Raw genomic sequence first — 12,500 nt, forward strand, 5'->3', positions numbered from 1 at the left:
AACGCCGGCGGGGGCGCATAGCTGCATCCACCCATCGCTTCCACCTATAAAGGTCCCTCATGGTGAGCTGCCAGGCAGGGGCCTGACCCATCTCTAGCTCCTCACGACAGGTTTGATCGATCTGCCCAAGCAACGACTTTCTCGGTCGTCCCACAAGCCTCCTCCACACAGGGTTGTTTCGAACAGAGACAACCTGATGGGCAGGCTCATCCTGCTGGAATCGAGCCAAGTGGCCGTATAGCCTGGGTTGACGATCGCGGATTGTGCAAGTAACAGGCAGGGGCGTCACTTATGGGGGGGTATAGGGGTGGTTCACCTCCCCCAACTCTTAAAAAAGCCTCTTTTTGCAGGGCAAAATCTAGTTCTGCAAGGCAAATTTTCTCTTACGGAATCTGCCTCAATAGCCGATAAGTATTCAAGATATATGAATAACTATATGAAACTAATTGTTGATGATACTGGATTTATAACATACTTGATTTATAACATTTATATCAGGCTACTTATAAAGAGCTAGTGAGCATTTTCTTTTTCGTGATTTGCAGGGCAAAAATTATTTTTTCAGGGCAAATTTACCCGTCACCCCCCCAACTCATAACATGAAGTGACGCCCCTGGTAACAGGTCCTGTACCAGTCTCACGGTGCAACCGTTGGTTGGACACATGGTCCCGCCAACTGTACCCCATGATCCGGCACAAAAGGCATCAAGACGCGATTCCAAAGCACATGATAGCGTCCAGGTTGCACTACCATATAGTAAAACTGGCAGTATCATTGCCTTGGAGACACGTAGCTTGGTCCTTCTGAACAGGTACCGGCATCTCCAAATACTCTTGTCGTGAGATTTCATGACCCCTGCTGCCAGGCTAATCTGTCTACTGACTTCCTGGTCTGACAGCCCACATACATGAACTACACTACCGAGGTATATAAAGCTCTCTCGATGACCTCGATGTTTTCACTGCAAGCACATACCGACTGCACAGGGTCTCTTAGTAGGCCCCCAAAATCCTGGATCTTGGTCTTGGTCCAGGAGACCTCTAGCCCCAGGGGCTTCGCTTCATTGCTAAATGCATCAAGAGCCGCTTCTAGGTTTTCCAGAGATTCAGATAGAATGGCAACATCATCAGCAAAGTCAAGGTCTGTAACCTTGATATTGCCCAGAGTTGCTCCACAGTGACTTTGGACAGTAGCTCTACCCAGTATCCAATCCATGCAAGTGTTGATAAGTGTTGGTGCAAGAACACAGCCTTGCCTCACACCTGAACTAACAGGGAAGAAGCTCGACAGGCCCCCACCACACTTTACAGCACTTTTAGTACCAGTGTACAGGCTTGCTATTACTCCAATAATTCTCATTAGAATTCCTCTTAGTTAAATATGGGTTAAATGTATATTATATCTGTGTGTGTGTGTGTTTGTGTGTGTGTCTACACACACATACATACATATATATGTATGTGTGTGTGTGTGTGTGTTTGTATCTATATGTATATAGATATGTATATATATACAAATATATATATATATATATATATATATATATATATATATATATATAGAGAGAGAGAGAGAGAGAGAGAGAGAGAGAGAGAGAGAGAGAGAGAGAGAGAGAGAGAGAGAGAGAGAGAGAGAGATACATATATCAATATACACATATGTATATACATATATCAATATATACATATATCAATATATACATATATATATATATATATATATATATATATATATATATACATATGTATATATGTATATAAATAACATCACAAAGGACATGAAAAGAGGAAAAATACCAGGTGAAGACAGAAACAGTATATACCTTATAATAGATGCAGGAGAAATTGCAACAATAAAACTAGCCAAGCTTTTTAACAAAGGCTTTCTCAACAGAAAAACTCTGAAAGCCTAAAAAAATGCTACAGTTATTTTCATACATGAAAAGGGGATAGAAAGGATCTAAAAAACTTCCAACCCATAAGCCTCCTTTCAGTTACATAGAAACTGTTCACAAAAGTCATCCCAACTCGCATATCTGACAGTCTGGATTCTAACCAGCCTAAAGAATAGGCAGACTTCTGCAGTGGATTCTCAACAACTGACCACATCTACACACTCACCCAAGTAAGAGAAAAAATAAATGAATATAGGAAACCCCTATGTATGGTTTTCATCATTTACAAAAACACATTTGACTCTGTGCAAATACCAGCAGTACTAGAAGCTATTTGATGACAGGAGTAAAGGAGGTATACTGTAAAATACTTGAAGATATATATAAGAAGATGGGACAGCAACCATCAAGGTCCACACGGAAACTGATAAAATGCCAATTAAAAAGATGTTTAGATGGGGCAATATAATTTCACCAAAACTGTTTACAGCTTGCCTTGAGAAAATATTCAAGAAACTAGAATGGAACAGGAAGGGTATCAAAAGAGAAGACGAATATGTAAACAATCTAAGATTTGCAGATGATATTATTCTCTTCAGTGAATCTGCAAATGAAGTGCAGCAACCAATAAACGATCTGAAAAGAGAAAGTCTGAAAGTCAGACTTAGGATGAGAATGAGAGAGAGGGGGGGGAGAATGAGAGAGAGGGGGGAGAATGAGAGAGAGGGGGGGAGAATGAGAGAGAGGGGGGGAGAATGAGAGAGAGGGGGGGAGCGAGAGAGAGAGAGAGAGAGAATGTATATATACAAATTCAGTTATTTTTTTTATTTTTTGCCTTAGCTGGTCATTAATGTTCTTCACAAGGGTCCTACAGGAAAGACTACTCGTTTTCAATACCATTATTGAAGAAAAGTTTGGGAACCCATATTGTCTACATTATATCTACACATATTTCTTTATATATGAAAAGATATGAAGTAGTGAGGTTATATAAAAAATAAGCAGGATGTTTCTCTATAAGCTCCATTAAAAATTTAATTGATGTCTGTAATAATATTGTAACCCATAACTATATACCCATCTGATCTGTTCATTTATTATATATCCATTAACTGTTTTAATTGCCTTTTTACAAAATCAACAAAGCTATTGTACAGCATCATACTTTACCAATTCTGAAAGTTATATACATGATAAAAAAAAACACAGTAGCAGAAGTAATATCCTTCTTTTTTTATTTTTCTTTAGAAATATATCAACAACTACAATAAAAGATTAGAACACTAGGTCATATTTCTACAAATTACAACTTCTGTGTTTGTTACATTCATCCAACTAAATTTCATACCAATAGGCAACTCTCAAAGATAAAAACACATAGCAACTGGTCCCATGGAGGTCCTGGTCTGAGAGCAAAAGAGGCAGTCCAGGAGCAGCTTGTTACTCTCAAAAAGTTTTTTTTCTCTTTGTTCTTCTGCGAATAAAAAGCTTTTCAATAGTCCCAACACGTAAATGTGGCATACCAAGAACTCTCATTGTTAAATTTCACACAGTCATTGCCTATTCCACCCAATACTCTCACATGCCACAAAACTGATTTTTTAAATTCTAAACTAACAACCATTCTTTTGAAATTCACACATTCAGGAACAAAAAAGTTTTCACTTGGCGTCTTTCTTCTTTTTCTTTTTTTTCCTCTGTTCTTCTGAGCTTGAAGAATCTGAAGACAAGGAGGAATCTGATGAACTTGAGGAGCTAGAAGATGACGATGAAGAAGATGAACTGGATGATGAATCAGAATCAGAATCAGAATCTGATGACGAAGATGAAGACGAAGATGATGACGAAGAAGACGAAGACGAGGAATCTGAGTCACTTGAATCACTGTCCTCCTTTTTCTTTTTCTCCTTTTTCTCCTTTTTCTCCCTTTTCTCCCTTTTCTCCTTTTTCTTTTTCTGTAATGCCAATGTTTTTCTGAAAAACAAAAACAAACAAAAAAATATGATTAGTAAAAATATGATTAAGAGTGGCTTCAAAACTTTAGTTAGTGCCGCATTACGATCTTAAGCTAACAGAAAAGTCTCACTTCACCTGAACTCATAAAAGTCTGGAAATATCCAAGCTTCTCATGCACTGGGTAATTTTTGGTTACAACTTCAATAAACAAACTTATCAACAAAGAATATTACAATTCAGTTATAAGATGAATAAGTACGGACTTTTTTTGGGACACCTTCTGATGTCTTTGATCCTGTGTGCGCAACTGTCTTTATCCATTTTTTAGGGCTAAAACCTTTACCACAAGATGGACTCACTTCAGATACTAGAGCAAAGAATAAGGCCACCCCCACAAATAATATACTTACCGTTTTTCACTGACTTTTTTTCAATCCTGACCTGTTATTATTTTCAGACATAAAAGAATTAGTTGTCAAACCTTAAATGTTACCCTCTTAATGCAAAACAATTCTGGCAAACAATCTTTTAACATATTATATGTAACACTTCTAGTCTCAAGTATTATTTTCCTGCATTTACAGTTTATCAGTCCATTTTTGATCACTAATAAAAAAAAAAAAAAAAAATCAAACCTACAAGCCCTTATTTTGATGGCAAGCAGAACCCTAACCACACATACACGAAGACCTCAGTTTTACAGACCAATCTATGTTGCGTATGGAGTTGTGGCAATACAGGACATAAGCCACTTCTAGCAGGCAGTGCCCTCACTTTACACAGTGTAGCTTATTGCCTGTTTTTTTTTCCCTTATTTGTGTCACTATTTAAGGGGTTAACTATTTATAATTTTCTAAAACCACATTACCTGATGGAAGAGTAGAAAAGTGAAGAAATGTGAATTTAGCAGTAGCACTAACATTGAAGTTAATCAGAAAATGATGCATCTGTGACAATGTGGGAGGTACATGGTTTTAACCCAATGCCACCGGAGAAAATTGAAAAAAAATGGGGAAAATGTTGTGCCTATTTTCTATATTTATTTGTGAAATGTCTGCCCATAGATGGCTCTGCTAGCGCTTAGCCACAAAGGAGTCAATTAGTAGACCTTGTGACCATACCTGATTTGAATTGGCAGGAAAAACGTATTTTTTACTAGTGCTATGAATATCGACGGTGTTATTTTTATTATAAACATTATAATTATTATAATGTTTTTTAATATTAATAACAGCAAAATAAGATAACGTAAAATGGTGTGGTGGTTTGGTTTGCGAAGTTCTAGCTTCGCCCGGGCCTTCTAGATATGGCCCGGCCTGTGTCAGCTTTTTACGGCTGTCTCATTGAGTTGTCTGACACTCGGTGCTTACCGTGGCGGTGGGATTGCCAGCAAGCGCTCCTGCCGCCATGGTGTAAGCATTTCGCATAGCCTCTTTACCAGCACGGCGGCTGTTGTGGGCGGTCCATGTCTCAGGAATTGTGTATGGTCACAATTTTCTAGGTAGTGGAATAGTGTAGCGTTCGGCTCGCCGCAGTGCTTGCAGCACCATTCATCGCGTTCGATTGTTGGGATAATCTGCCATGCACAGTGGTAACCTAGGCGCATTCTGTGAAGAATGACTTCGGTACCTCTGTTGCTTACTTCAGAGAGTGCCAGTGGTTCATAGCCTGTGGCATCTGAGTACCAGCTGGCCGAGGGGGAGGTTCTCGTTTCCTCTCTGTGGAGCTGCCGTAGGAAGGTACGACCGACCAAGGCACACTTCTCCATAAGTAATTTTCGGCTCGGTTTTATCGTCATGGGATTTGGGGGCATACCCCTGCCAGCGACGGCTAGTCTGTCAGCAAGCTCGTTCCCTCTGATGCCGATGTGGCTTGGGACCCAGTTGATGATAACTCTTCTACCCTATGCAAGAATTCTCTGTGCCATTGTGAGAATCGTGGTCAGTAGGTAGATGTTGTCTGTGGGTGAGCTGTGCTGAAGACAGTCAATGGCTGCCCTGGAGTCTGTGTGTATGACCACGTGTCCTTCCCTTAGGGACGCGTGGCCTAGGGCTCCCATGATTGCAACTGCCTCTGCCTGTAGCGAGGAGGCGTTGTCTGTTACCCTCATGGATCACGTGGCATCCCTAGCTGCAAAGCCGGCGCCTGCAGTGTGGCTCAAGGGATCGACCGATCCATCCGTGTAGTATGTTCTACTACCCGGAGGAGTGATGGCTGCAATGACCCTGTGGGCTTCTGCCTTTAGGCTAGGCATGGGGTATAGGCTCTTTTTCATTGACAGGCTCATTATGTTGGACTCTATCAGGCTCAGTGCCCACGGCGGGGCTTCGGCAAAGTCGGGGTGGGGGGAGTCCATGCCCTTAGCAAGAAGCTGTTCTTTGAGCTGATGGCGTATCAACACCCTGGCTGTATGAGACAGCCAGGAGTTGTTTGCAACGAGCTCGTCGTCTTGTTCGAGGCATCTGACTAATTTTTGTCTTAGGCTTGTGTTCCTGGGAGCCTGGATGACCTTTGACAGGAATTGTGTTGCCGTTAGATCGATTCGTGAGTCCAGGGGGAGAAGGTTTGCCTCCATCAGGAGGTTGAGGACCTTCGTCCACCTCGGGGCACCCAGAATGATCCTGGCAGCTTCATTTTGGACTGTTTCTAATTTGTCTGTGTGCTTTTTCTTTGCAGCAATTAGAGCGACTGAGGCATAGTCCACAATGGGCCGGACAGCATGTACATAGAATGATCTTTGTACTTTGTGTCTGGCCCCTATGCGTCTCCCAGTCATTGCTCTCATGACGGACAGTCTTGCTTTGGTTCGGTCAACCAGGTACTGGACCTCCTTATGGAAGGAGAGGGTCCGGTCTATCCTTACCCCAAGGTATAGGTAGTCCTTGACCCATTCTTTTCAGTCTTGTGCCTCGAACTCTCTGTCTCAGAGCCATAGCTTTGGATTTGGCAGCAGAGATCTTTAGTCCTGTCCTACAACACTCCTCTGACACGAGGTCCAGACAACGCTGGGCTTTATTCTGGCTGCGTGGTCCAGTGGAGGTGATAGCAAGATTGTCTGCATACGAGATGATCTGGCACCCCACTGTGAGGTTTATGTTGAGGATGCAGGACATTAAAGTGTTGAATAGGGCTGGACTGAGAACCCCACCCTGTGGCGTTCCATTTTCAAGCGGCATGTGCTGCGATAGGTGACCCTGGAATTTGACATTGGCAGTCCTGTTCCTGAAGTAGTCACCTATCTAAGCCAAGAGTTTTCCTCTGATTCACTTCTGGATCAGGCTTTCCTGAATGGCAAGCGGACTTGCCAGTTCAAAAGCCTTCTCCAGGTCAAGGAATACCACCACAGCTGGGCCCTTGCAAAATAAGATAACGTAAAATATTTCGTAAATCAAAGAAAAGGGTGAGCGGGCGAGACGGGCAGTACTCCTAACTAGCTCATTGGTGACTTAGTACAAGTATAGCCATCTATGTGTAAAAACAGTCAAAGAAGTACTGACAATAGGCATAGCACGTGTCTACCCGTTGTACCCGTCGGCAAGGGGTTAAAAACAATCAGTTTCAGATATACATAAGTCAAAATCTAAACTTCTTGAATATGGTCTGAGGTGTACTATACAGTATTCACACTGAACAGGTATTTAACATTGTCAGATTGGATGGTGTAATCAAATAAAAGTGGAGTACTGAACTATTGTGATTTCTTTAATAATGTAATTGTTGGTAGCTATTAGCCACAGTTTCAGTAACTACAATCAAGCAGAGATATTGAGTCAACGTCTTGTCCTTTGTCTATTTAGATGAGGACTGACTGTTATACTTCTATCCTAGTTTTTTGTAAATGTCATTCTAGAGAGTATTAAAATAAACATTTTCTCTTGATCTTTCTTTCCCCTCTATTTTACCATACATTTTGTTCCTTACTGAAACTCAGAGATGGAAAAAGTCACTCATAATAGCAAAATGTGAAGACAAACAACAAAGAAATTGTACACTGCAGACTTTACTTTGTTGTTGTACTCAGCTAGTAATACAGAGATGCAAATTACATCAATTTATTTTCTTCTCATCATATTTCTTAACCCCTGAATTCTAAGCTACATCAATCAGAGCAATAAATAAGTTTCCGTCTCTTCCATCCTAGTTGCCTTGATTGAGCATCACCCTTTAAAAATTGGTGAGCAGATTTCCTGCCTGTATCTGGCAGAGAAGGTCAGCTAGTATAACTGGTAGTGATGCATCTTTCTTCCACCCTCTTGGTAATCCCATCCCCACACTATCCAGGGCTTTCTCCTGTGTGTCTGGGTGAGTTCTTCCACTTGAGCCTCACTTAATACTCCACCCAAGATATCAGATGCCTCTTTCGCCTTTCCCAGCCACCTTTCCCTATGGCCACTTCACCTACTTGTGACACTTTGTTTTTTACAATTCATTTGGTATGATTCTATAATACATAAATTATGATAAATATGTGTTCTAGTGCAAAACATATTTGTTCTATTTTTAAAACTAATAATAATTCCATTTTCTTTTGTATAGATGAGGTAACTTTTTCAAAACTGATGCTCTACTGTTTACTAACTATTCACTTGCTTGTACATTGTAAGTGAGAGTGCGCATTATTCCTGCTGTTTTAAGTGAGAAAATCTTCATTTCAGAGCATCCCTGTCTCTAATGGTCAAATTAGTTTTTAACATCTGAAAATACTATGCAGGATATCCTAAAAAAAAAAAAATAATAAAAAAAAAAGAAAAAAAAAAAGAAAAAAAATAAATGAAAACAATGAAAACAAGAGTGCCATCTTTTCAAAGAAAAAATAAAAAAAAAGAAAAAAATACAATGAAATATTTTACTAATCAATCAATTCATATTGATTCTAACAAATTTTTTTTAATGAAGTCGGGTTGAAAAGTGCCATCATTAAAGGACGTCTGACGCCCTTTGCATACTGCATAATTTTCCTGAATTATTACCATTCTGGGAATACCATTCAATACATCAAACAAATGAAATAAGAACACATTACATGATACCTGATAATCAAAATATCAAATGGAAAATACACCAATACTTGTACCACTGTTTGCATATTTCTGAATATAAATGTTGGCCGCCTATTCTTAAAACCTTATGCCAACTGGTTATTACTAGGCATGGACTAATTTTACTAAATTATATATCCAAAGTCAACAGTCTTATATTTCTATGTCCCTGCATACCTATTTGTTTGAGTACGGAAGGGTATCATATTTCTTTTTGTTTATAACATACTACATAGTATATATTGCCATAACAGCAGAACAGATTGTTATCAGTGCAAGGCGGCAAACTTTTTAAAGCATCAAAGCAACTTCAAAAGTATAAACAGTCTATCAAATAAATGAAGTAAACACAGCTGATGGGACTAAACAGAACAACTGAAAGTAAAGATTTTAAACCTAATGATAAATTAGCACTATAACATCAAATCAAATAGCAAACACAGCTGGTAACTTATGAATGTAAGCAAATCTATATACATATACTGTACAAAGCCATACATATACAAAAGACCAGTTGGTAATTTGGTACTCTAGACAAATCTAGACAAAGCATTTTCATATTACAGCAGCTTAAGGAGTGGATATACTCTCCAGGTTCCTTCCCCAAGAAGAATAAAGCTTATCATATATTTAAAACAAATGAAAGGGCTTGAAAACTTACAAGTGTTCTACCTGTTGCTCCTGTTTCTCTTGTTTCATCCGTTTGTTAAGTACAGACGTACGTGAGTCTCTGTGCACATACTTCCTTTTGCCTTTGCACTCATAGGTCCAATGGCCAAATTCCAAGCACTTCTGACAACGTACACTTTCTGCTGAAAGCTTTCTGAAAAGGTCAGGAAAGTAATTAGAAACTGCACATCAATAATTCTAGAACTATGAAGGTTGAGGCTTTCATTCAATATGAAAGTGCAGTCCACACACACGCACGCATGCAAAAAAAAAGGGGGGGGGGGAGAAAATAACACACTTATCTTATTTATCAAGACCCAATTGCAGCTTTGAATGCCTTTTTGTAAATGCACAAGAAATTAAAATGTTTTCGGAAGCACTTCTGGCTACCCAAGTTTAGTTTCCATTTCACTGTATTTACAATAGCCAAATTTCCAAACAAAAGCTCCAGCAATTGTGATTTAGTTTGTGTAAAGGATATATAAGCTCTAAAGGAAATACATTTTCCAATGAAACACATTATGAAAAGTCAGGGTTTGAATTTATGGTCAATGCAGTAGCTGGACTATTTGTTTATCAACAGACTCGATGTCACTTACATATTTTGAACCATAAATATATTGCAGTTTTCTTCAGTATATAGGACACGTATTGGAAAGTTCTCCAAAAATGGAATAACTTTATAAAAGATTTTTCTAATATGATGACATTTAACCCCTTGCCGACGGGTACGATGGGTAGACACGTGCTATGCCCACTGTTAGTACTTGTTTGATTGTTTTAACACATAGATGGCTATACTTGTACTAAGTCACCAATGAGCCAGTTAGGAGTACTGCCCGTCTCGCCCGTTCACCCTTTTCTTTGATTTACGAAATATTTTACATTATCTTATTTTGCTGTTACTAATATTAAAAAACATTATAATAATTATAATGTTTATAATAAAAATAACACCATCGATATCCATAGCACTAGTAAAAAACACGTTTTTCCCGCCAATTCAAATCACGTATGGTCACAAGGTCTATTAATTGACTCCTTTGTGGCTAAGCACTAGCAGAGCCATCTATGAGCAGACATTTCACAAAAAATATAGAAAATGGGCACAGCATTTTCCCCATTTTTTGTTCATTTTCCCCGACGGCATTGGGTTAAAATATTTCTTTGTTAACAATTTCATTACCATAAGAAATGTTCTGTTAGGAAAAAAAAGGAAGCTCTATACACAGTAATAGTATTATAGATGAAGAAAGACATGTACAAAGTTTTAATTTGCTAGAGGAAGAGAAAGGATAACGAATTTACACAAAAACACAAGTTGTTCTGAGAGCGTGGCATGGATAACTGCCCAGCATTCATCATTCTGTCTTGTACTGAATGAAAGCACATCTCTTGCAGTTGTTAAGTTAACCAAAACTGTTATATGTAATTTTAGTAGAGTAAAATACTGATGCAGATTATTCTCAGCATTGTCTAGTGAAGTCAAAGAGGCTTATTACTTGACTCCTTTGTGGCTGAGCACTTGTGGAGCCATCTATGTTCATGCAGCTTGTTTCCTTTCATTGAAATTAATTAATTTTGAAAATACATAATTTTTCTTTTCACCAATACACTGTGTTGACCCCATGAAGGGCAACACATTACAAGCTCTTTTCATGGAAAAATATACCCATATAAGAAAAGTGTGCAGTCCTTAGCCAGAGTGCCGACAGGAATGGCTAGGGAATATATAAAGCGTATTTTATAAATCCCATGGGGGTCCATGGGAATATTGAGTGAATATAATAGATTGTATTGTATTAAACCCACAGGGGTCCAGGGGTAGCCCCCTGGCTAGGTGCATATAATACCATGAAGGTCCAGGGAATATATAAATCATAGTGAATAAATCCCATGGGGTTAAGGTTAGATTTATCATATCAAGATTGTCAACTGTGATTGCGATGGAAATGACAATCAGATTCATTCTCATTACAAGAGAATAAATCTGATGACATAAATATTGCCTGGGAATGCCCGACTGTCATAGTAAAAAAATCAACCAACCTTCTATAGTATCAGTTGGCTGGAATACCTTAAACTTCATAAGAGTAACTATTCAAGGGTAATGTTACTGAGAGTGATGCATAGTGATAGAGGAAAATGGATCCTGCCATCTTATAGAACATAAAAAATAGAGTAGGAAGTAATACAGGTACTTCTGCAGAGGCATCATATTTACTGGGAAATAATGAAAATAGCCTCTGCATGTCACTGCTCAGAGACTAAGTCCCTAACACTCTCACACAGCCAGAGTTCTTAATGTCATATTCTCTATAGCTCCATCTAATACATTTTCTATAATTATTGCACTGACCATAAGAGTCATATTTTCTGTTGACAAACCTGGAAATCATTTTTGATAGTTATTAATTTTCATCATTATTTTTTCTTATTCCTCATTACCTTTTTCTTGTTTTTTGATGCTAGTAGATTTCTTTGGTTGCTTTTTCAAATGTATGTGTTCTCATTTATTTTTTCCTTACCATTTCTATTATTCATTCTTAACCCATTCGCAACGGGCATGTCATGTATCCGTGCCATGCCCAATGTGCGTTTAATTGTTTAATTGTTTTTACACATACATGGCTACACTTGTACTAAATCACCAATGAGCCAATTACGAGTACTGCCTGTCTCGCCCGTTTACCCTTTTCTTTAATTTACAAAAATATTTTATGTTATCTTATTCTGCTATTACTATTGTTTATAACATTAAAGTAATTATAATGTTTATAATAAAAATAACACCATCGATATTCATAGCACAAGTAAAAAATACATTTTCCTGCCAATTCAAGGAAAGGTGAAATCAGGTAAGGCAGAGCCATCAATGTGTAGAGACATTTCACAAAAAATGTAAAAAATGAGCACAGCATTTTTCTCATTTTTTGTTTAT

At 38.5% G+C, this 12,500-nt stretch overlaps 1 protein-coding gene across 1 annotated transcript in view; it reads right to left on the bottom strand.

Moving 5' to 3' along the window:
• Window positions 1-3,113: 3,113 nt before the first annotated feature.
• Window positions 3,114-12,500, bottom strand: part of LOC125030003 (zinc finger CCHC domain-containing protein 10-like) — a 10,864-nt gene continuing 1,477 nt past the window's right edge. The window contains exons 2-3 of the mRNA XM_047620214.1: window positions 9,552-9,713; window positions 3,114-3,869 (exon numbers count right to left, since the gene is read on the bottom strand). Of these exons, the coding sequence (XP_047476170.1) occupies window positions 3,557-3,869; window positions 9,552-9,713 (475 nt within the window). The 3' untranslated portion in view covers window positions 3,114-3,556. The remainder of the gene's footprint in view (window positions 3,870-9,551; window positions 9,714-12,500) is intronic.

This window comes from Penaeus chinensis, chromosome 10, assembly GCF_019202785.1.
Source record: "Penaeus chinensis breed Huanghai No. 1 chromosome 10, ASM1920278v2, whole genome shotgun sequence".
Lineage (NCBI taxonomy): Eukaryota > Metazoa > Arthropoda > Malacostraca > Decapoda > Penaeidae > Penaeus > Penaeus chinensis.